Source organism: Echeneis naucrates, chromosome 9 (assembly GCF_900963305.1).
Source record: "Echeneis naucrates chromosome 9, fEcheNa1.1, whole genome shotgun sequence".
In the NCBI taxonomy this organism is placed as follows: Eukaryota; Metazoa; Chordata; class Actinopteri; order Carangiformes; family Echeneidae; genus Echeneis; species Echeneis naucrates.
The window spans coordinates 8,625,849-8,650,598 of NC_042519.1; the positions used below are offsets into that span (position 1 = coordinate 8,625,849).

General features: G+C 42.1%; 2 protein-coding genes across 6 annotated transcripts in view; both read left to right on the plus strand.

The window, feature by feature from the left end:
• Positions 1 to 3,816: 3,816 nt before the first annotated feature.
• Positions 3,817 to 22,995, plus strand: sorbs3 (sorbin and SH3 domain containing 3). Of its 5 annotated transcripts, none has more exons than XM_029511468.1 (21): positions 3,817 to 3,905; positions 11,178 to 11,250; positions 12,032 to 12,205; positions 12,407 to 12,479; positions 12,870 to 13,003; positions 13,134 to 13,197; positions 13,879 to 13,917; positions 14,017 to 14,104; positions 14,575 to 14,683; positions 16,210 to 16,263; positions 16,427 to 16,534; positions 17,124 to 17,179; positions 18,334 to 18,404; positions 18,968 to 19,029; positions 19,183 to 19,229; positions 19,358 to 19,472; positions 19,566 to 19,691; positions 20,475 to 20,993; positions 21,106 to 21,209; positions 21,324 to 21,430; positions 21,577 to 22,995. In XM_029511468.1, exons 2-21 carry the CDS (start codon positions 11,239 to 11,241, stop codon positions 21,636 to 21,638), a joined length of 2,124 nt encoding a protein of 707 aa, XP_029367328.1. In that variant the 5' UTR covers positions 3,817 to 3,905; positions 11,178 to 11,238; the 3' UTR covers positions 21,639 to 22,995. The 5 variants fall into 5 exon arrangements, with proteins under 5 accessions (XP_029367328.1, XP_029367330.1, XP_029367332.1 ...); XM_029511470.1 differs by having other exon boundaries at positions 22,200 to 22,995; XM_029511472.1 differs by having other exon boundaries at positions 20,475 to 20,576.
• Positions 22,996 to 24,354: 1,359 nt separating this feature from the next.
• pdlim2 (PDZ and LIM domain 2 (mystique)) overlaps positions 24,355 to 24,750 on the plus strand; it is a 31,654-nt gene continuing 31,258 nt past the window's right edge. Inside the window, exon 1 of the mRNA XM_029511603.1 lies at positions 24,355 to 24,646. The gene's annotated coding sequence lies outside the window, so the exon portion shown is untranslated. The remainder of the gene's footprint in view (positions 24,647 to 24,750) is intronic.

The window sequence follows — 24,750 nt, forward strand, 5'->3', positions numbered from 1 at the left end:
AAAATATTGGAAACACATAAAAAAGGTATTGCACTGGTTAACAGTGTTGCACTTGTTATTGCACTAGCGACTGCACACATTTTTCCCGCTGTTTTAATCGAGTTCAGCCGTCTGATGGCAGTAGAGCGGGAAACTGTCTTTGAAACTGAAATAGTGGGAGGAGCCCCTGATGATATGTTGTGCCAATGAGAGACGGTTGTTGTACCAACTCCCCAGTAGATTGCAGCGTGACTCCAGTACTCCTTTCTGCTGACCTCACCACCCTGTTCAGCGTCTTCCTCCTCCTCCGTGCTGTTTTCATGGTGCTGGTCAGGGAACTCTGCACACTTCCTCTGTGAGGAGTAGTGAGGCTTGGTGGACTGAGATGAACCGTCTTCAGCCTCTGCAGCAAGTGCGACAGTTATTTAGCTCTTTTGACGGGGGGGTGTACAGAGGGGGGGGTGTACAGAGACCAGGACCAGGACAGGTTGTTCTGTTAATGTAGATGTAGTTGCAGGTGGTTTTCTCCTGAAGTCAATAAATAGTTTCTTGTTGATTTTTTTGGCATTTTGAGTTAATTTGTTGGGACTTTATGGGCCTGAAGCGTCTCACCTCCTCCCTGTAGTCTGATAAACCCCACTACTGGTCTGTTGTCTGTGCACTTTATGATGTGATTTGTGCTGAACTTTTCACAACAGTCGTGGGTCGTGAGGGTGAGCAGTAAGGGGCTCAACAGACATCCTTGCGGCGATCTGATGCTTGATCTTTTACTCTCTCCTCTTGCAAATTGGGCTAGGGGGTCGGTCTGTTAGAAGGTCCACAATCCAGTTTCGTAGCACGAGTGTGCCCAGGTTAAAGAAGTTACACTACAGAGTCACGGTCACGTCAGCTGTCAACATTAAATATCCAAGAGAACCTAATTGAGATAGTGGCACTGAATGTGTTGAAGGCAACAAAATTCATGAAGCAGTTGATCTCAGTGAGCCACTGTGGGCCATGATTGACATCCACTGACAAACAGGCTCCATTTTCCCCAAGTTTACTGTCATATAGCCATAATATCATGTTTATATCATAGTCCATCTTTAGATTAATAGATTAATAGCTGTTAAACCAAGGTTAAATAATTTGATAAAATTCATACTGTTTGTTTCAGGCTCAAAAAATAAAAAATGACCCTGAAGTTTCCTCACGTTACGCATATATTTGATAACATTTACAGTTTGATCTTTGGTATTTGCATTATCTGTTTGATCTGCCAGACGTAGCACTGGCAGGTCCAACTTATGTCCTGCTTACTTATTTCTAGCAACATCATCAAATTTGAAAGCAAAACATCAGCTAGTTTCATTCTGAGTCCCTACGTAAACGTTGTACTTGCAATAGAGCAAATGATTAAGCTGAAGTTAAGCTAAAGGAAATCTTTGTCTGCAGTTTAACACGAACCAAGAGAGGGAAAAGGTACAAGTGTCTTAAAATCCAATATGTTTGTTGCGTTTTTTTCACAAGTCACATGGTGAGATAGGGCTGCTGTTGCTACATGCAGTTTAAGAGCTGATGTCTCTCTTCCTCTTTCAACCGCATGACTGAAAAAGAAACATCCACCAGAAACAGGTTCTGTCTCTTCTTGGTTTGCATATTCAGAATATTAATTGCAGCAATTCAAAATGTGAGCTAATAGAAGGTTCTGACAGTGATCTATGATGAAGCAGAGTTCTAAAGGTTGATTTCATATATCCATCAAACAAGCATTTTTTCCCTCCTCTCTCCAATTTAAAAGCTACGCCCATTAATGACCAAATGCATTTCTCACTGACTCTCATGGCTCCTCACTTTCTTCACTCACTTCCTTGGTTTGGGCCTGAATGTGCTGAGGATTAAAAAAAAAAAAAAAACAAAACCCAAAGCAGTTCATTAAAACAGCAAACACTCACCTCGTCCATGGAAACTCTACAGCACCACAATCAATGTCAACTGTCTGCTGTACATACAAAGAGAAAATAATTATAGCACAGAGCACCTTCCACTGAGCTGATAGAAACACCATTTACTAACTCTGAGTGGTGTTGACGCTCACAAACTGATTGCTTTGCAGATGTGATCTTCAACAGGAGAGAGAAGCTGAGAACAACAACTGGTTTATTTCTTTATTCCAACCCTCTCTACATTAAGTACAGAATAATCAAACCGCTCATATAAAAGTATTTGAGCCATTGTCTGCAGCAAGGTCACAAAGGTGTGGCCAATAATTTATCTTCCACTTATTCTTCAAGTGGATGTACTTGTGTTGCAAAATAATGAAGTCTATTCTGATGAAATGATACATTTCTGCTCCTGTTTATTCATCATTTTAGCTGCTAGAACGACATCTATATGTAAATGCAGCAATCTTCAAGACGACGCGCTGATATTGCCTGTTTGCTGTGCCAACACTTTGTGCTTCCATTGATGGTGGCATGTTTGAGATTCTAGTGACCTCTGTTGGTGTGAATGTTTAAATATGAAAGTGACACAGTTCTGGGTTAGAGCCACTGAGAGGCGATGTGGCACTGCTCATCATGTGCATGTTCACTGTATAACTAATTCTGTGAAACCAATATATTTCTGCAAAGTACATCATCTGCAGAAATGCTGGCTTGTTCCAGGGGTTTTTTAATTCTTTAATTTTAATTTCAATTTTAATAATTAGCACAAAAAAACAAAACTGCATCCACAAATGCATTTTTTCAGACCAGTGATGAACATGTATGAAAATATGTCTCATAGACCAAATGCATATTTCATATTCTCATCTGAGAGTAATTTAAGATGTCTCTGTGGAGCTGTTGGGTGGCATGTCTTGGGCTGAATGAGAAGATTGACTCCAGAGGAAAACAGACAGATGTGACCTTTGGTTTCTGATCTCACAGTCAGCCAAACTGTTAAATATTTATCTTGGATGGCAGAGCTAAGATCTACCTCTGGACTCACAACTGCAGGAATCCAGCAGGCGTTTGCAGATTCATAGACCAGGATCACGAGAAATGGGAGTGGGATCTTGGGGATAAACCTCTCAGGGGCTTCACACTTGCTCCAGGGTTACATTTACGCAGCTGATCTACTGTACAATGACACTGTGGGCTTTAAAAAGGAAAGCAGTAGCACTACTCCTCTTGGCTTCGCTGCAGGGGGGTTTTTCTCACACAGGGTGAGCAAGTCTGGAACACAAGAGGGAAAAACTTCTAGAGACTTCTCAAGTGTTATTGTGTGTGTGTGCGTCAGGATATTTGTGTGCACATTTGTACTTTGAGGCTCACTGAGAAATAATCCTTACTGGATGTTCAGATTGGCCTTGCAAAGCTGCAGGTGAGCAAGTCAACTGAGCCATCTGGAGCTCATAGAAAAGACTCTTTTGTGCTTGACGTGCATGTGACAGACGCATCTAAAGCCCTAAGACAGTGACTAGACACTGCTATTATGTGCTATTATCATACATGTCTGTAACTCAGGCTTGTTCATTTAGATGCCTCCTCTTCCACTGCTCTGAAACACTAGAGGGCGGTGCCACTGAGCCTGGGCCTGTATGGGAATCTCTATTGTTTCCAGCTGTGGATGGAAACTATTACTGTGAGCACTCTCCCTGATGAGAGTCACAGTGCGTGCTCACACACAACGACATGCAAGCGTTAAGACACATGTCCATGCACACACGCCTACGGACACTCAGTCAAACATTCAGACCCACGCTGAATCATTCAGCAAAGATAAAAGACACTCTGTTGGCCTTAGAGAGAAAGAGAGAGCGACAGAGAGAGAGAGAGAGCGAGAAGAGGTGGTTCCCTCCTTCTTTTTCATTCACTTCCTCTCTCCCTCTGAACTGAGGAGACCTCACTGCTCAGCCTGCACTCGACACTTCACACCAGGACTAGGGCAAAGCTTCATGTCAGGTAGGAATACAGATTGAAATTTGAATTCAACTTTCCCCCGCCTCTGTGCCGTTTGCATTAATTCATAGTTTTCATTCAGTAGTTTTGTTAGATTTTCATTTGAGCTTCTCACTCAGGTTTGAGCATCATGTTGTTTCTATCCTTTGCCTGCTTGTCTTTCACCTGTCATGCTTTTGTCTTGGAACGTTGTTTAGCAACAGTGAAGCAGGTATTTAGAAAAGGGCAGCTATGAGGAGGACTTTACCCCACTAGAGCGCAAATCTTTTATTGTGTGTGATCCAGAAGACGATTATCATCAGCCCTCTGTCCAAAAGCTGTTACCTGCTGAAACATTTTAATGTGTGACTATTTTCCTATTATGGCCCCAACAAGGATTTATGACTGTACTAATGATGTTTGTCCTCGTCAGTCAGCAGTCTGAATAAGGGTCCTGGGATATGTTTACTGCTGGAATAAACACCAATGCTTTCTGTGTTTGCTCTTAGAGACATTCCCAGACTCCATGTCAGAGCCTCAAACCCGTGTTCGAGGTGACAGGTGGAGTGATGTGTGATACCTAGTGCACCTTATCTGTTGAGGCGTTTGTTATTAAACCTTGTTGCCCAGTTATATCTCCTCTTTGATGAATTATATCTTGTGATTTTTACAGAAAAAGGTGAAAGTTTAAAGAAAAAAAAAAAAAGACTGACCAAATCTATAGTCATTAGATGGTATAGTTTTTTGTTATGTAAGAATTTACGTCATTTTTTATTCACTTGCGTTGCACTTGAGTCTTTGGCAATCAGGCTTTTTGATTAGCTTCTGTAGTGACATACCAGTCAGTGTGAGAGGACAGCGCTTGGCCTTTACAGCTTAGTAAAGTTGGCCTGGAATCCATCCATCTCAGGAGCAGTGAGGTAAAACACCATGTCTCTTTTCTCCTGTGCTGACATTGTTTCTCTGTGTTACAAAGCGAAGCCTTGTGTTTGTTTAGTGAAGAGACAAAGTGAACAAGGATCCAGTGTGTGAGAGATGTCGAGTCCCAGGCCAAAGCTGTAATCACCTCTTGCGTGATTACCTCATTTAGCTGCAGAGTGACAGGCTGTCAGATGTGGTCACAGCGGGATGAAAGTCTGCTCCGCTTGGACGCAGATTACGAAGGGAGCCTCCGCCTGACGGCTGCACTGCCCAGCTCGTCCTCCACGTTAAGTAGCTCAACCGTTTGGCAAAAACAGCCTTGCAAAGAGAATGGGCTCAGTAAATGGATATCTACCCTGATCTACCAAGCCAGACCACTGAATTATTAAAAAGAGCTGAGTCCTTCAATTTCAAGTTGGAACTGGCCAGCAGACACACAAACACACTCACTTTCAAACGAATGGATAAACCACTGAATAGACTCTGTTACGTATTGTTCATTCTCCTATCTTCACTTCATTGCCAGGAGCAAAACTGCATTTGTTGGCAGGTGACCGGATCACTCACCTGTGACACAGGCCTTGTTACTGAGTCTACCTGCTGCACACTCAGTGACAAAACAAGTCTGTCAGCAGGTTAAATTTCAGGTTTTGTGAAATTTGTCTTCATTGGCAAGAAGCGCGGGCAAACTGGAAATCCTGGTTTTATTTGGGGGGGTGTTATGTGTGGGTGAAACAGCGGGTTTTGAAAATGTTCTTCATTCCTTTTTGAAAGCTATTGGCTCAGAGCTTTGACAAAACATCCTGCTGGAATTTGACTTATCATCTCCTACTTTGAATAATTTGCTGTTAAAAGTGCACAACATGTCAGTTGCTTGTTATTTCCTTCAGCCTTGTCACCTAACAGTATTGCTGATGTGTGTTTGTGTGTGTTCATGAGAGAGAAGTCAGCAGGAATTCAGGACTTTGTGCTGTCTGTATGTTGTAGTGAGTAATGACTCTGAAATGCTTCCAGAGCCACCTGAACAGAAAGGGCTCCTATTCTCCCTCCATGCCCTCAGCTAGGCAGAGACCTGGCCTTTCCACACACACACAAGAGGAGGGAGGCATGGGAGAGATAAAGTGGGGGTGGGGGTGCCATGCAGTCACTGGTCAGTGTCTGATAGGTGGAGGTGATGAACTATCTGCATTCCCCTTTAGTTAACCCGGTGCTGTGAAATATCACCTTATCTCAACAATAGGGCTGCTTCAGTGAAGGAGGTGCCCCGGACTGTCAAGCCAAGAGCAGGGTGGCTTTTGAACAGGGGCCGAAGTAGGTTGCTATGGCGATGCCTGTCAACCGGGAAGCGCTCTGCATGGAGGCAGGCAGAGCAAGGGCTGAGAGACAGAGGGAGGAAGGGAGAGAGAGAGAGAGAGAGAGAGAGAGTGTCCTGGCCAGTTTCATGAGTGTGAGGGAGAAAGAGCAGGGCAGGTCGACAGCGTGGTTTATGTGTGAGGCAGGGAGCGGCGTTGAGGTGCAGCTTTGAAGGTGAGTGCACTGTTTCCCATGGGAACACAGGTAGAAATCACAGGAAGTGGTCTTAAATATTGTGACTGTATGGAAACTTGCGTGGGCAACTATTTAGCAAGGATGTTTTGCAAAGGTAGATCAACCTGGCCCCTCTCAGGCTCGTGCTCAGGGTTTCCTCACTGCTCTGCAGGATTAGTGCTGCAAACTCAACCAGGAGAACGGCGGTGTCTTAAAAAGATGCTTTCTTACACAACACACCTGAAGCAGGTTGACCCATGTGATCTGTGAAGGTTTGATGTTGAAACTGACCTGTGGGAGAGCAGCTGGAGCACAGAGAGAGGGCACTGTGGCCAGTGTTTCCCAACATGCCAGCCCTTATTGCAGCTATCAGGCCTAATGGCCTCAGGACCATACAGGCATCACTGGAGGCTCCCCTTCCTGTCAGGGCGATTTCCACAGCCAGCTCTGATCCCCTTTGTGATGGCAGTGAGAGGTCTAGCTGCCACCGCTCATATCCACAGGCTGCACTCAGCCTTGGAGATGCAGAATGACAGGCATGATGATTTGTAACATTTTTCTCTGGTCACAGTTTTTCAGGTGTGTATTTTCTCATGCTCTGGCTGACAGATTTGACTTTTACACATCCACATCAACAGGGAAGTATTTCCTTTCATATCGTATCTTTGTTTTGAGATCAAACTTGATTAAGACAGTACTTGAGCTCAGTGTTGGTCTCTGCTCGGAGGCTGTGATTTGTTGCCGTGCGGCTCTTCCTGGGAACTCACCGCCTGTCCATCGACCAGAAGCTCATAGACTGACTCCTCCTGTTGCTCAGACTGGAGGAGCACCATACAAGGAGGTGAAATACTTCCCTCTTGATAAATGTGTGTATCCCCCAATAACTGCATATCATAAACTTGCAGCTCCAGGGCCTTGTATGGGCTGCATCTGCACATCCTCTAAATTTCAGCAGGGTGGTGTCGTCGTCCTATCCCCCTCACAAGAACTCTAACATCTCTCACATAACTGTGGCGTGACTCATTTAATGTGTTTAGGAATAAATGCCCATTTTATTTACTCAACAAATGTGCTAGTAATTACCTTTCATTGCTTTTTAAGGCTGGATTTCTTCCGTTTTGTTTTGTTTTTTTTTTTTTTTTCTCATTATGTAACTTGTTGACCAATCGCTAACTTTGTGTTCGTGCAAATGAACACAAAGTTACTGTCAGGAGTCCACAATATCTCTAAGAGTGTTTAATCTCAAATGTAAGGCAGGTCAGCGATTAACGAAGCAAAATGACCACCTTAAGCAAATATTCCTTATTTCATTTATGTAAATAATTTAGATTCATCCGTCTTCGTGCAGCAGTCAATGATTAACTTGTGCAACTTAAACATTTCTGCTCACCAATTGGCACAAGGAAGCTCGGGATAACACTTCTGCCACTGAATGGATGACACCTTTATTTGTTTGACTGAAGTCCATTGTCCCTGCTCATTATTTCAACTCCTTCTCCGACGCCACTTGCGTGTACAGGTGATTTATGGACAACATGCTTCTGCTTCTGACCACAAATCATTATTATCCTGAGCAGAGATGGTGGTGGTTCACGGGTCAGCGCTGTCACAGTTATTCATTGGAGTATGTGTGGTCACCTTGACATCCTTGTTCTTAGTGAGAACAATTTGAGAAGCTCTGCATGCGGTGGAGAGCGAGGTCATCATAGGTCACAGTCTTCTCTGAAAGACCCCGCGTCATCCTTTTATTCAACTGTGATGACTAATGAGTGTCCAGAGATGTTGACCTCATAGCATGTTCTTTGTATTTAGTTGATCCTGCTGTAGTGCTGAATTACAACTATTGTCAACTATTTTTGTCTTTTAAGACATTTAAGCCTTTATTTGCAATATTGTAAGTATTGCATTATGACCGAGCGGCTGTACCCAGCTGTTGAACCTCCCGTTGTGATTCTCAGGAATTGAAGGGGTGTGGTGAAGTTCATTGGCCTTGTAGCTGCTGCTCTGCCTCAGCAAATTCAGATAAATGTCTGGTTCCTCATCTGCTCCTTTCAGATAAAAAGGAGAAGGAAAAAAAAATCCCCCTGCCACAACAAAGTAACTTTCATTTGTTAAAAATGTTTGGTTGTATATAGCTGGTGGAGCTGTGTAGAGTTGTGTTAACATCTGTCCCATTGCTTCAAGAGACCAGATGAGTTTCCTGGGAACAAGGCAGAGATTTCCATACCTAAGCCCCTTGATTCTCATTTTGCTGGTCCTTAGTTTCCCTGTGCTGGACTAAATATAAAGCAAGAAGCAAAATGTTTCCCCTGGAAGTGAAAAGTGCTGTTGTTGTGAAGACATTTTTAAAGCAGCAGATCATCACGTCTTCATCTGAGATGCATGTCGGCCTTTTATGGCTCTGTTTTTCTTCCATCACAAAACCGATCCAGCAGTGATAATGGACCTCTCACCTAGCAGGGGTTGACTTGTAAATACGCAGGTAATAAAGTCCACATATTTCAGAGAGCTAGCATCGAGGTGTTCACACGTCCCCAAAACCTTGTATCTTGTTAAAGCTTTTGAGTCTCAGTAATTACGTAAGAATGCACTGGGCTCTTGGCGCAGATGCAGGGAGAGCCAGACTTCTGGACAGGGATTTTCTTGCAAGATATCAACACTGATTTTTCCTTATTAGGCAGGGCTGTGTTTGGTCCCCCTGAGAGGGGAATGCTGGCTATTTCTCTGTTGGATTTTTGCTCCCTAGAGAAATGAAATGCAGAGACACTGTTATGACATGAGCTTACTCATCAGGATGCTACGTTGATGACAGAAGGGGGTTTCAGCTCTTAGGCCTCGGAGTGGAGAGAGATCCAGAGCTATCTTTTACTAACAAGCAATATATATATTATGCCATCAACATCATTATCATTCCATAAAAAGAAACTTGTCATGTCAATTTGTCATCATAATTATTATTATTATTATTATTATTTTTATTCATTTATTTGCACAGAGACAACAATTCAGTCCCAATGAAAGGCTCGTGTTACAAACTGTGTGATGAGTCTGAAGGACATTCAAGAGGGTATAATGAAATATTGAGTTGCATTATGGGAAATATGTTTTTGGAGTTTGACCCAAGAGTCCTGCTATCTCAGCTACTGTACTTTATTTCTCAATCATATTCATAAATGTAACCACACCCATTGTGAATGTGTGCATATCGCAAACAGTATTAATAGAGTTCAATTAGCAACTTGCAAATTGTACATATTGAAAATGCTAACAAAGAACCAAAAAGCAGGTCTGTTCATCTGTGTGTGGCGGGACTTACTACAGAATGGCCATTATTTGAAAGTTCTGGTTGCCGTCAGAGTTTCCTATTGCTAGACAGATAATCAACTATGTGAGATTGCGTTGGAGATGATAGGTCATTTGAAATGCCTGAGCTGTAGCGGTATTGTTGCAGACACGAATTCTCCAGTTCCCACATTTTTCCTGTTATGTAACTGGAATAAAATGACTCAGATCAAGTGACAGCGTTGTCGAAAAGCTGGAACATTGATTCTGTCACCATATGGGCCTTGTGCTGTCTTCTAACTTCGTACACAGAGATACAGAGAGCGTATAAGTTTGGTCTTGACCACAGTGATTACAGACTCTAATGCTCAGCTGCAAATACCGCATGGAAAATTCATCAGCGCGTCGGGCCCAGTGTGTTGGGCAGCTCTCAGCCTGTAGTAGCCTGGCCCCAGTGCTCATAAATTTTTGTCTAGATTGCACCAAAACTGAGGTAAAAGTCTATCTTTATATTAAAGTCAATGCTTATTCCATTTCAAAAACAGTCTGAGTGCACAAAGACTACGACTCACTTAACTTTTTGGTCTTGCTTTCAGGGAAGCATGTCTGCCTTAGGTTTTTTTTTTTTTTTTTCAGCCTACACTATTATTATGGGTTATTTAGCCACTGTGGATGAGAGTAGACTGCCTCCTACAGTAGTGGAAATGGCCTCTGCTCCTTCTCTCTGTGCCTGTCATGTTGAACCAGAAGGCCTGATATGTTTTTCTAAGGTGCCATTGATAAGTGGCTGGTCTCTCAGCTGACTTTCTATGTCATCCATGTAGTCCGGCTTATGACTTCACCATACTGTACGAATAGGAAGAATGAGGCAGCCAAGTGAGTCACACACATTGTTTTGGGTGGGACTTTCCAATGTAATAGGAAAAAAGTGGGTGATGCTGACTTTCCCTTTTTGGAATACTGGTGGGATGTGATAATGGAACAGTTGTCAGGTCCGACTGGATTTAAAATCGGATTCATGACAGCAAGGCTTAGTGGAGCACCACACAGCTAAGTTAAAGGGTTAAAAGGGCCAAAATTCTGAGTAAATATTGAAGACATATACATTCAAATCTTTTCTCAGTTTTTCCCATTGATAACACTGATACAACACCTTTAATCTAACAGATGTACAATCCCTAAAGGTCCTGAAAAATATTTACTAATTCAGCTTCAGAGAGTGAAAAACTGTTCCAATGACCATGCAATTTTCTGCCTGAGCTAGATCAGCTTTGGTTTTTTCATATCATTTCCGCACAGGATATTTGGCATTTGACTTTAATTTACTCTTGAATATTTTATTTAATATAAAAACACGCAAATACTTGACCACACAAATGAAATATTATTCTTGGCACAATGAGACTGTCTTGAAGGAGCCAGTTAATTTCCCTTTTAAAAATTATAGCATGACAAATATAATTGAAAAAAGGATAAGGTAAATATCTGGAAAAAATATATATGTATACAAAAAAAGCTGATAAAGCAAATTGTATGAAAAGGTTTGTGTTTTCTCTATCTTTGCAGATACTTTTGATCCTGGAGGCAAAAATTTGATACCCTACAAACAAGGACCGTAACAGATCACATGCAGTCTCAGGTAAAGCTGTTTTTACTTGTGCTATATATTGATATGTCCACCTGTTGAATGAATGCTTTTGTCTTGAAAAAGCAGATTTTAAATCCAGGATGGAGGAGTCATGAGTGTCACATGTGTCACAACATCACGCCTTTGGTACAGATAACAGTTTCACCGTTAACTACTGTAGATGAGAGGCACAGATTCGGGCTTTCCCATGACGCCCATGACCTCTATGACACCCGACAAGCACGCACATTGACCAAAGCACCTGACTGAAATGCACAGCATTCAAATAGGAGACCTGGACTGGTCATCGTCAACAGGCGCTGGGCTAAAAGGATCACTATTGAGACCACAAGACTGCTGCTAGCCCTGCTGGTCTTTGAGGTTGACATCAGCGACCCTTTCCCAACCTCACTGGCCTCGGCTCCGCCCTCTGGCGGGAGAATAGGGAGGCCTGGTGAATAGGGAGTTAATGGGCTCATAGTGGTCCTCTCCTGTTTCAGTGCCCCCACTCTGCACCTTGAATGAGGCCTTTCTGCAGTTGTGGCAAGAGAGATGATGAAGTGGGAGGAACGCCACATCCCACTGGTCCCGCTTTAAATAAATTAGGGGCCTTTTTCATCACAGGCTCCCCCACTGACCTCAGTTATTCTCAGGAGAATAGCTGAGCTGCTAACAAGTTCACATGACCTCCCAATAGAGAGCTGTGTTTACCCAGGGCCAGCAGAAGGACATGACAGGAGTAGAGTTCAAGCATTGTTTTTGTTCATCCATATTTCTCATTTCCTATGTTTAGCAACTTGCAGAAGCGGCAGGCAATCCACATGGCTCCTGGATCATCTTCTCTGGGGAGCCTGAAGTTTATTCAGGGCAGAAGATACTGACTTCTCCAGAGATGACTCCTGAAGTGGTCATCTCCCCTGGACTCCCTACTCCTCCCATGAGCCCTTTTCGTTCTGGAGGGTTCAAGGTATGCACATAAATGTCCCAGACCTGTGTTAATAGATGCAGAGGGTGAGTGGGTGCAAATCAGTAAACAATTGCTCCTCCCTGTGGAAAAATGAAGCATCACAGACTCACAATATATCCAGCCATGGAATTGATTTGAAGCCACCGGTGTTGTAGTTACATGACAAATATGATTGATTTAAATTATTCTGTCTCTCTTTAGGGCTCAGAGATGAATGGAAGTAGGCCAACTGTTCTCAGCTTTGGATCATATTACGGCCCCTCACAGGCACACGGTAAGACTTTATATATATGAATCACATTTGGCTGAACAAATAGAAATGAGTTTTCTGAATATAGATAATAGCTTGGGATCTGTTTAAAGGATTTCCCTCACTGTGATTCGCTTTGGATATAAACTGTTGCATGCATAAATGCAAGAATATTGTACATATTGAGCATCACCTGGCTGTAGCGTAGGATTTAATGTGTTAATGTGAATGTGAGTTTGGATATAAAAGCTGGAGAAAAGTTGGATGAACAACTGGAAACTCTGGGTTTCATGTGATCTGATAGTGTTTAAAACCAGATTAATAGCTGTCCACTGTGTCCAAAATCAACTGAACACACGTCATGAAATATTAAAACATGATTACTGAAATCACATTGTTGTGATTGTAACTCAGGTGGATTGTCAAATGGTGTGCAGAGCGCTGCCACTTTACCACGCAGCTGGACTCCTTCCAGGGAGGAGAGGCTCATCAAGTTTTCTGGAATCGGTCCAGTGGATGAAACAGGGATGCCCATTGCTTCCAGATCTGTAAGAAATGAAGTCATTAGCAAATATAAACTCAAAATTTTCTCTTACCGTATTCAATATGTTACATTTCTTACATCCTTATTGGACAGGTTTGTTTATTTTCTGTACTTCCCCTTTCTTACTATACCAGAGTGTGAACAAACCCAAAGACTGGTACAGGAGCATGTTCAGACAGATTCACAAGAAGCCAGAGGGTAAGGATGTTCCTTCTCTTCCTCCTCTTTCTCCCCCTTCTCTTCTCACACTCCCAGAGTGCAGAGTGAATTCCTCTCTGTCAGTGTCATGAACTACTGAGGTGATCCAGCAAAAGATTATTGCACAGGCAAAACAAGGCATGATGAAAGAGCCCTAAATTCTTGCGTCATTTTGTTTTATTAGCTCTGACAATAATCCTGCTCCTTATCTCAACCCCTCCCAAACCTACATCTCCATTTATCTCCGTTATGGGTTGTGTAATAGAGGCACATTCCCTGTTATTTGTATGGTTAATGGCACAATCGTGGTACAGAGGGGTTTTAGTGGATTAGCTCTGTTTCAGAGGAATGTTTTCAATTCCCCACCTGGATGATTTGTCTTCTTAGATCATTTTAGATTTTAAAATATCTGCAATATCTGCAACTTATCACGTGACCATAGCCTCAATATAGAGATGACAGTAGGGATACTGATGATCCTCGGTGCAAACACCAAGGATCACGTCACACAGGTTGTTACAGGTTTATCTTTTAAAATAGTCTAAGTACATGATAAAATAGAAATGTATACCACTGATGTTTCAATTGATCTATGTAAAGTACTTAACTTACTTCCTTATTTACTTTTACTTTAGCTTTACACATCTGAAAAAGTGTCTCTGTGGTGCTTGTTTTCACTAGAACCTGAGCTGGAGGATTCAGAACGGTGGTCGGCCGAACGTAAGTGGATCCACCAAAGTTCACATTGTTGTCCTGTCCTTGCATACATAACCAGTTTATTCTGAGGACTAGCCTCATTGCGTTTCTCCACTCCTTCAGGCCTCCGGTTACCTGCCAAGACAGAAGAAAGTAATGACACAGACGAGAATCTCTTCAGACTGACACCGTATGGGGCTCTACCAGACTGGTGAGTTTACACTGATTTAGCTTAGTTTTATTATTATATATTATTATTATATTAGCAGTCAGATTGGAAACAGGCAGAAATAGTTAGCCTGACCTTACACAATGTCCTTCCTGCATTATCTGCTGGCAACATCTCAGCAACTCCAGACACTCAAATTCTGCTTTTGCTTTTTAGCAATAGAAGAAATTTCACAACATGCTGATATTTATGCACACAGTGCTGATATGTCTTTCAACAGCTCATAATAGAACATGTACCAATATGCATTTGTTCTTCATCAGGTAAAGACAGCAGGTGACGTCTTCACCCGATTACCAAACAAAAGTCAGGCCAAGAGTGGTAGTGGGGAGAAAATGTGTGGGAGAGACAAGTTTGGATTTGTTCCTACAGGAACTCAAAATGAAGCCATGATTAAGTTGCTGTCCACAGTGTGTGTGTCTGCATGTGTGTGATGAGGTGTTATGTTTCAGGAGGGAGGATGTAGATAAACTGTCAGACCCAGGAAAGCAGCAACCTCAACCAAGGAGCATATTTGATTTTGAGCCTGGGAAGAACACCACTTCAGAAAGCTACAGCCAGGTATGACCTCCCACCAACTCCACCATCGTCAACACCATCAGAGTAGTTCAAAAATAAGATCTGGCATCTCCAGATTTATTGGCCATTGTTGCTGGGTCACAGTGTTTCTTTGTGTAGTCCTACATTGTTTCTGGCTATTTGTGCAGCTTAAGAACAAGTTTGAAGATGGACACCTTTTCTTTAAGGATTACAGTCTGTGTCCTCATATTTCATCCTCTCACGATCTTGTGACTGTGATCATTCAGCTGCATACAATCTGCTAACCACCACTTGTGCTCACTCCTCCCACTTTTCTTCTATCCATTTAGCCATCCAAACAAGAAAGGAAGCTATCTAAATGTTTTTATTATTTTATCTATCAGGTATTGTTCTGAAAGTCTCATTTACAAGCTGATGAGACGGACACTTTGACTCATACAGTGTTTTTTACCACTGGGGTTGTAGTTCATTGTCCTGCTTTAATTGGGTGTGCAGGAGTTTGATTGTGTCTCTGTGTTTAATCGCCCCTGGTGGGTTACAGAGCACCGTCTCTACAGTGTTTTGAATAATTCTTGCAACATTGTCCCAGATCTGATGTATTTGGTACCCTGTGTTCACACATGTGAAGAAAAGGAATCTTTGTTTTCGCTCCCCCACAGGAGCCGAGGTATCTTGTGATCCGTATTATGGTGTTAACCTCTTGGAGTGAATAATGGCTCCCAGTACGGAGACTTCATTCATTTCCTCTTCATGACAGTGGCTGATGTTCTATCCCCTGGACAGTGTTTAGAAAAGTGCACACACCATATCAGGTGTCGCGCTGCTCAACGGTGACATTTTGGTCTGTGATTTTAGTGAGGATGACTTCCAACAGGGAGGAAATACTTGGCATTCACAGACACATATTCAGCCAAGGGTTTAAAAAAATAATAATAATAATAAAAACCTGAAAGTAGCGCAGGGGGACTGTGGGTTTCACCAGCACAGCCTTTTAAAGTAATGCTTCATGGAACCAGCTGCTATTGTTCGTGTTCAGTTTTTGGAAGAAGTTGAAAGCGTTAATCCTGCCTAGTTAAATCTAGCTCTGTAAATTATTAATGTTTATCTTCTCTGGTGTCACGACATTCACGTTCTTCACGATTTCCTAAATAAAATTTCACAGTTACAAAACTTTAATTGCTTCAAAGCATGATTTCATATTGAACTTTGGAAAAAGTGATAAATGGTGGCAATCTTTGGGCTACAGGACAAAAATTCATTGTGGGCCATATGACAGCAGTATCACTCACTCACTCAGTCAGCCATCTTCCACCGCTTATCCGTTCCTGGGTCGCAGGAGGTACTGGAGCCAATCCCAGCTCGCATTGGGCGAGGGCGCTAACATTACTGTTAATATGGACTATAAAAGTACAGGACATATATATATATATATATTCTCCTCTAGATAATTAGTTCTGTTGTGTAGGTAACACAAAATACATATCAAGATGAAGATGTAAACAAGTAAAAATAAACTTCTATTCAGTGTTGGTTTTTCTTGTTCATAGAATTATCTGTACCCGAAGAAAGAACCTGTGAAACCAAAGTCACCATCAATTGAGGTGAGCAACCTGGAGACAACTTCAATTTCAGCTTTTCTGTATTCACTCAACCAAGATTTGATTTATTTTTTTAAAACAAAAGGACACCATTAGCTCCGAAAGAGAGACTGTGTATTGCTCTTTTAATTTTGCCCTTCCAACTCCAACACTGCTCGGGACTCAGGCCAGTCTGGTCTCTGAGCTGAGTCGATTTGAGGCTGAGCTGGACTCGGAGATCCAGGGCCTGGAGAGGAGACTTTCCCAAAAGAAGCAGCGTCGAGGCCGGGGTGAGGTACTGAGGCCCCCTCCTGTCTCTCTCTGCCGCAGCATCCCTCCTCCCCACCTAATCTAGCAGAATCCCACTTTCACCCCTCCGCTCCCAGTGAAGGCTGCGTGTCTCAGGGAGATCCCTTTGCTTGCTAGCTTTGATCTCGTATGTTTATTTTTCTTCTGCGACCTGTATGACAGCCTTGAAATCACCTGCCTGCCTTGCACTTGGATTGATCGGCTCTGTTAATCACCTGCCTGCAAGACCTTTTGAAAAAATATTTTTTAAGAATGCCCTTTAGAGCAGAAAACCATCCCCACAGTGTTTGTCGCGGAGAGCAACAGTAACTCTGTCAAAAACAAAAAGTTGATTCTCATGCTTTTCCTGATCCTGGTGTGATTAAATCAGCTTCATGGGCTGTAATCCGACTGAAATCACAGTCAGCCCAGACAGATCATGAGTGCTGCTGTTTGGAGTCTGTGGAGAATAGGACCCAGGGGAGTTCTAGCTCCTTTGGGAGTGGTCAGCACCTCTACTTTGTCTGAGTTGTTGTGAGATTTCCTCCAAGCTGTGAGATACAGAAGGCTGTGTTTAATGCTCACTCTGCTTGCAGGAGGCCAGTGGCAGGGATCCAGTGACTGCTCCAAAGACTGGGACTACAAACTACAGGTCAGTGACTTGCGAAGGCAATGTGGAAGAAGAAAACTTCAAACAACATTCAGCAGCTTCTAACAGCATCCTCAAAGTGATCTTTAAAAAATGCTTTTATAATTCAAGATGCAGTGATCACAATTAAATTCAACATACAGACGTACTGAGATTTCATTCAAACACACCATTATGCTCAATATATGCAGGTACTTACATATAACAAGAAATTTTGTGGACTGACTATGAATATGAAACGGCTCTTTGTGCTTTTTTTGTGGTTGCATAATCCATTCACATAGTTCAAGCACATGTTTATCAGTGAATTTATTTTCACACGTTTTTTATTATTTCATAGAGAGACACAGGGCAGGTTAATAGAAAGGCCAAGGTCAACCACCACATAACAGAGCCTCTCTGAGTGCAACAGCCCCCGCCTCCTCATCTACTTCAATATTGCTTCATCAAGTAGCTTCCTGCTGCTTCAAGCGACCAAGAGCTGTGATTGGACCAAACTAACATTTTGCAGACTACCCCTCTGCGCTCAGCACTCTGTTAGGAAGCTGGTGAACTTTAACAAGCTCGTGTACAGTATTTGTTACTTTAAACAGCGGACAGCATTCCTCATTTCTCACCATGTGTGTGATGCATTCCTGGTAGATTCTCGCTGTTGTTTGCTAAGTTGAGATCACGGGTTTGACCTTTTCTGCTTCGGTGAGTTTTTTTTTTTTTAAGAGTTTGTTGCTGAGGACACTGAAATTACAATTTAGTTTTTCCAGTTTGTCTGGAAATATGCAAATGAGTTTAGAGGAAGACAGGCAGGAAAATTTGGGTTTTGGATTGAATTTTAACCCAGAAACAACAAGACCAATGACATCATGTTAGCATGGATGGAGTTTCGGGGCTTTAAAGATAATTTCAGCTCCAAGCTTCCAAACTACACAGCTTCATATCTGCATGTCCTTTTTAGATGTCTCCTTATTTGTGTCATCTCTGTCCAGAAAATCAACAGCTGCAAACAGATGTGCTACACAGTAAATCTGTGTACACACACATCACTACAAATATTCTCTTCACTGTACATGCCTGTTTGATAACATTAAAAACCCTCTCATTGGTAGAGACATAGTGACAAGAATATAAAAATAAACATTATATTTTCTTCACTTTTTCAGCCATTCTGCAGCATCAAAGCAGCCTGTCCATCGCTCTGCTGGCACATCATTGCCTTCCGTTCCCTCATATGGTAAACATGAAGTTTCTGCCCTTTTTCTTCTCAGTGCACATACAGTACATGCATACTGTTCTTTTCCCATCACCTTTGTCACTGCTTTGGTAAGTAGTCTATTATGGTCTTATGATCCTTTTCCATCAGCACTCTCCATAAGTTTCTTGAATCCACTGACTCTCCAAAAGACACCCGTGCTTTCTATGAGAATGGCCATAATTTAATCAGGCTGCATATATCTGATAAAAGCTTTAAATAATCTAATGTGATCTGATGGTCTCATGATTTCTTTCATTGCCTCTCCTCTGGCATTTACATCAGGGTGATGTGAGCATGGAAAGCTTGCGTAGTGTTTTCCCATAAAAACAGAAGATGGGTGGGGGAGGAAGCCCACAAAAATAGGAAGTGGAACTTGGAAGACCTGATTAGAGATTAGCTTTATCCAATTGTTTTTCCTGGAAATTCAAGATGCTTTCCTAACTTTTGTGCTGCAGCTGTTAAACCCGTGCTTGCCTGTTCATGGCAACACATTCAAATACATTTTTAGACTCCTCTCACACAATTATTATTTGGCTCCACAGTAGAGTGTGTCTCCCCTGCAAATGAAACCATGGAGCTCCCACCTAAGAAAGAGGAGAAAAAGGTATGTTACTTAAATTCTTTTAATATATTGAAGTAGAAAATACTATCTAAAACTGTTTTCTTGAATGGTGATAATAGATTCTGAGTTGCTCATATGATTAGAGCATCTGATCAAATCTTCCCTAAACACCGAATGAGCTGTTTGTTTTCCCAGATGAAAGCAGCACGAGCCAAGTTCAATTTCCAGGCTCAGTCACCCAAGTGAGTGAGCTGATATATTAAATTAACAGTTTCCTGCCTTTTATACTCATTTACATGACTGAGAGAAAGTTTTAAATTGTAGTCATATCAGATTTAAAAGTCCTGTGTGTCTAAATTCTCTTCTCCAGAGAGCTGTCTCTGCAGAAAGGCGACATTGTTTACATCCACAGACAGGTAGATAACAACTGGTTTGAAGGTGAACATCACGGAAGAGCTGGAATTTTCCCCACATCTTACGTAGAGGTTATTTTCTTTGTGCCTCTCATCTGATCCTATTTTCATGTGCTTACTTTCTGAGACCATGTGACTAAAATCTCTTCCCTTTTCTGTCCACAGATTCTGCCACCTACAGAGAAGCCCACACCTATAAAGTCTCCCACTCTGCAGGTTTTGGACTATGGGGAAGCTGTGGCTATGTATAACTTCAGTGGGGACCTACCTGTTGAACTCTCTTTTCGTAAAGTGAGTAATAACATTGTGTATGCTAGATGGGGTGCTAAATTCATTGCTGCGCAAAGAGCAGGGCTTTGTGTAAAGAAAGAACTTGAGCTTCACACTGGAGCTGCAGCAGAGATGAAGATTTTTTGCCTCATCATTCAGGCCCTGTTGATCAACTGGTTAGCTCAGTTTAGCACACGACTGGAAACACAATTAGGTATCTTATCTCTGTGAAGGCTATGTTTGGCACAAATATTCATTTGATCTCATTAAGAGTTTGTTGGTCAAAGGTCAAAGGCCATTGTGAGCTCAAGGGATAGGTTTTTGGATATAACTTGATAATTCATAAATCAATTTTAACAAAATTTCACAGAAATGGCTACACAAGTATGCAACACCGATTTACAAAAGGTCAAATTTACAAAAGATCAAAGATTGCAGTTTACATCCATCTCTGGACATACACAGATGTAAACTGCAACTTGACTTGACTAGCTGCCAGAGACAATAGTAGGTAGCATTTAACTATACAACAGACATTAATCATAACAATAAGAATAAATGTGATTCCTCTTTAAAATTCTAATAAAAAATTTAAAAAATAAAATAGGGACATCAGGATAACACTTGAAACTTGTGATTCATGTATAGAAACATCTTATATGATATTTTTAGAGGGCTAGGGTGTACGATATATGCTGCAGCCATTAGGTGTGTGTATACAAAACAGACATCTATGTTTATTTGTGATTGCAGATACTATTTTTGTGTATTGTCAACTTGAAATTCATTAATATATTTCCTCAGGGTGAGGTGATCAGTGTAACCCGGCGTGTGGATGATAAATGGTTGGAGGGGAGGATCTCAGGGACCAGCCGGAGTGGCATTTTCCCCGCCACATATGTCCAGGTCAACAAAATGCCTCGCACCAAATACTCCATGGACGACTACACACCAGGCCCCATGTCTCCTGTCTCCCCTGGACCCCAGAATCCAGGACGTCCACTCCACTCTCCCTGTTCCCGATCACCATTTGCATCCACTTCCCCCAGCCCCAAACCTGAGCACTCCCCCTTGAAGCCATCCTCACCTTTACCTTATGGCAGCCCAGCTTCACAGTCATGCTCTCCCACCCAGACACCTGCACCTAAAGAAATGACCTATCATTGGCCCCACAGCACCTCCAAAGCAGCTTCACCCACCAGCCAGAACAGTCACTGGGCTGGGACACACTCTGCTCTTTCACCCTCTACTCAGGCGTCAGTTTCTGCACACAAAGCAGGAGCTACCACAGCGAGCGCTCCCAGACACACTGACCCCTCACAGGTCTGCTCTCACTGCCTCTCTTAGAAAGTCAATGCATATTCCCACCCGTTCTGTCACTGGGACTCATCTCTCCCTATTTCATAATGCCTGACATGAACTTTCTTTTATCTAGGGTGCAATACCAAACCAGGCTACTCCATTCAATGCACATGTCAACTCCCTGAGGCAAATGGCGGCCCCAAACAGCTCCGCCTCAACTGTAGTGCAACGGCAGCCGTATGTCTGGAGATTTTAATGTTTTTAAATCACTTTTTGCCCATGTTGTTGCAGTGCAAGCCAAATGCTTTGGCGAATTTGTGACTCTGCATATTTCTTTGGTCCCAATTTTAGATATAAAGCTGTTTACAACTACAAACCACAGAATTCAGATGAGCTGGAGCTCAGAGAAGGAGACATTGTACAGGTGATGGAGAAATGTGATGATGGCTGGTTTGTAGGTAAGCAATAAAGTTTTGCAGTATCAGTTTGCCCTCTAGTGGACATTAGGAAACATTGCAACTGTACATTGTTTTAAAAGTATGATGTATGACTAAGTATTGGTTGATTGCTTGTGTGACTAAAGCTTGTGCTCTCCTCTCTGTAGGTACGTCAGAACGGACTCATGCTTTTGGGACCTTTCCTGGGAATTATGTTGCACCAGTTTGACTTCCACTCTTCCTGCTTGCCCACATCCATCTGGACTTATAAGACTTTATCACTCCAGCTCACCCCTAGAGATCTTGCTTCATCACCTCAGCATTTTTTCATCACATTACCCAACACATTCTCAATTCTGGTTTAGTTTAGCAGATCTGCATGTTCACTCTGATGCCCAGAAGAGAGGTGAAGACAGGGACAATTGTGTAGTTTCTCACCTCCGTGCATGACTGTATGTGTGCGTGCGTGCGTGCTCCACTCAGTGAGTCTTGGAGAGTGTTTTCACACACACAATTTGAGAGCAAAAGATGAATGCTGATGATGCTGTTTCAGATGTGAAGAATGGTCGTTTTTGTTCCACAACTATTTGCAGCTGCAGGAAATTTGCATTCCTTCCCACAGAACAACACTGTTCCCTCTAAGGGCCTGATACAGTATGATACTGCATTTGGCATTTTGTCACCACAGTGTCATCCAACAGCACTGCTGAGAATTTTGAAAGAAGATGGTACATTTTTCTAACATCATATTGAATTGTTAACTTTTTCCCCTTTCGTATATCTCCCCCAGATTTCCTTTCAGATCTCTGAAAATTCCCAGGGGAAGTTTGCAGAAACAACATGAACATCTGTAGATTTAAAGGGCTCAGACATGTTGAGATGAGTTTAAAGCCTTTGACAAGGCTTTGTAGGAGTGAAAACATAGTTAATTCATGTAATGGTTTTTTAAGAAAGTTGTTTATTATAGGATTTGCCTTTTTGGATGATATTTGTCCCTCACAGGCCAAGGACTGGAATGCCAAAGGTGAAAGTAAAGAGGAAGGTCATGTAGTGGAAATGAAATGTCAAACCTCTGTAAGTTGTCTGAGTTAAATCTAGACAACGCCTCCACAGCATGTAGTTGAATCATATTTTGTAGTAACGCTGTATGTGCCAAATCTAACATTTCACAACATTTCTGTTTTTAATCCTCCACTGAACCATCCAAGCTCACTTTATTTCTGCCATATTTGCTACTATTGTTTTTACAATGTTTTTTTCTGCTTTGGGACCTAATCTCACTCTGTAAACAGTATTCATAAAGTCACTTATTTTGTGCCAGCGCAACCTTTGATGCATAGGATCTCTTCAAGTCTAATCAGAAATCCTCATCATGAAGTAATTTTGCTACGCTATTTTGTTATATGTTAATGATTTCACTGTAAAAAAGAATCATAATTAGTTGACAACATGATTGTACAGAATGTAACCTTTTATCAAATTGAAATTATAATATATATATTTCCTTATAAAACAATGTATCTCATATGTATGGTACGCACTTTTTTTTAAAGAAACTAGACATTACAGAGTGAGACTGAAATGAATTTGTGTTCTTGGGTGCTTTTTCTTTGTATTTTTTCAACAACTAAGGAAACAATGAAATTGACCAACAGGAAACACCTTATTCAGTTAATAATGTTTAAGCTTATGATATTATATAGACACATATTTTAAGATAGTAGTTGCAACTAAAATTAAATTAAAATGCATTCACATAAAATACAATGAATAAAATAGCTCTAGAAGCCAGATGCTTTACAGTTTCACCTTTTTTGCTGCTTGATACTCGCATGCAGATGGCGCTGATGTTAATAGAAATTCAACATCTGTGCAATAGTGCATAGTAATGAATGAATGAAGAAGCTGTTGTATTCATTGATTGTCCCCCCACCAAACATTGTTTATTGTGGAAGTTTAACTTCATCACAGCACTTGTTTTCATAATGACTCCTGACTGAGTGAGTACAGATTTGCAGAATTCAAACATTGACTTCTGTGATCAGGTCTCAGGTAAGACTGATTACTTTCCCATTTAGCTCCTACCTTATTTGTTCATCAACGCTGATATTCTGACTGATATCTTGATTGGGTATCAGTCAGCTTCACTTTTCTGGCTCACAGTCAGTGGCTCAAAACACTGCTGGGTTTTAGCATTAGGTTTAAAAAGTTGATCAAACAAAATTAACTTAAACTCCAAAAATGTGATCACTTGTAAATTCCCAGTGGCGAAATGGCCTTCCTTACAAGCCCTAACAAGTTAAGGCCTAAAGGGTTAATGGAGCGCTGAGCGTAGAAGTAGAAAGGCCAAACTTTTGCAAGGCCACAATTACAGAGGATGTTTTTACTGAGTAAAAGTAATTTTATTGACATTTAAAAAGTTTGAAAAGCTTATTTTTTAATGCCTGTCAGCAGGAACAGTCTTTACATCTTTCCACTTTCAAGATGAATCCAATAAACAACACCTGTAAGATAGATAGATAGATTGATTGCTGCCAAACTGGCACAATTATTTTGTTACAGCAACAAGTTGCCAGACACTGTAAACACACTGCACAACATAAAACAGAGTGAAAATATTTACAGGAACAAACTATACAAGGAGTAAAAATATATAGCGAAAACAAACAGTAGAATAGTTTTATTAAAACCTGAGTATACGTGATTAAAATAAGTAAATAAATAAAAGCAGCAATCGATTCACCGGAAATACTCTCACCTGTCCGCCAGGGCACGTGCCTCACCACAGCCCAGCCAGCAGGCGGCGCGCGGACACAAAACACAGCCGCGGTGCCTTTTTTTTTTTTTTTTTTTTTTTTTTTAAGATAAATGGCTCAATTATCGCCGCGGCCTCCTCCCGGTCCTCCCCCTCCTCCGGTGCGACACGCCCCGGTGGGTCCGCCGCCCGGAATCAGACCTTTATTTTGGCCACAGCACATGGCAGAGCCAGCTCACGCCGGCTGATAGCGGTGTGCGCGCGCAGACACAGGTGGCGCCAGCCCCGTGCGTGCCACCCTGACGTCCGAGCCGCGAGGAGACGCGGGAGAGCTCGCCCTTCATCGCAGACCGCCGGACGCCGCTCCCCCCGCCAGCTTCGCTTCGGAGGGAGGTCGCTGAAGTGGGAACGTGCGCGTTGTCGAGGAGCTCGCCTTAAAAGACTGAGCAGGTGGAGAAGGCGCCTGATATCACCTCACCCCGGTAAGCGGACAGCGCGTTTGGGAGCTTCAAACTGTTGCTGATGTTTTTAATGTCACCTGAAGTTTAGACTGGTTCGCGTGGCAGCGAGCCTTCGGTCAGTGATG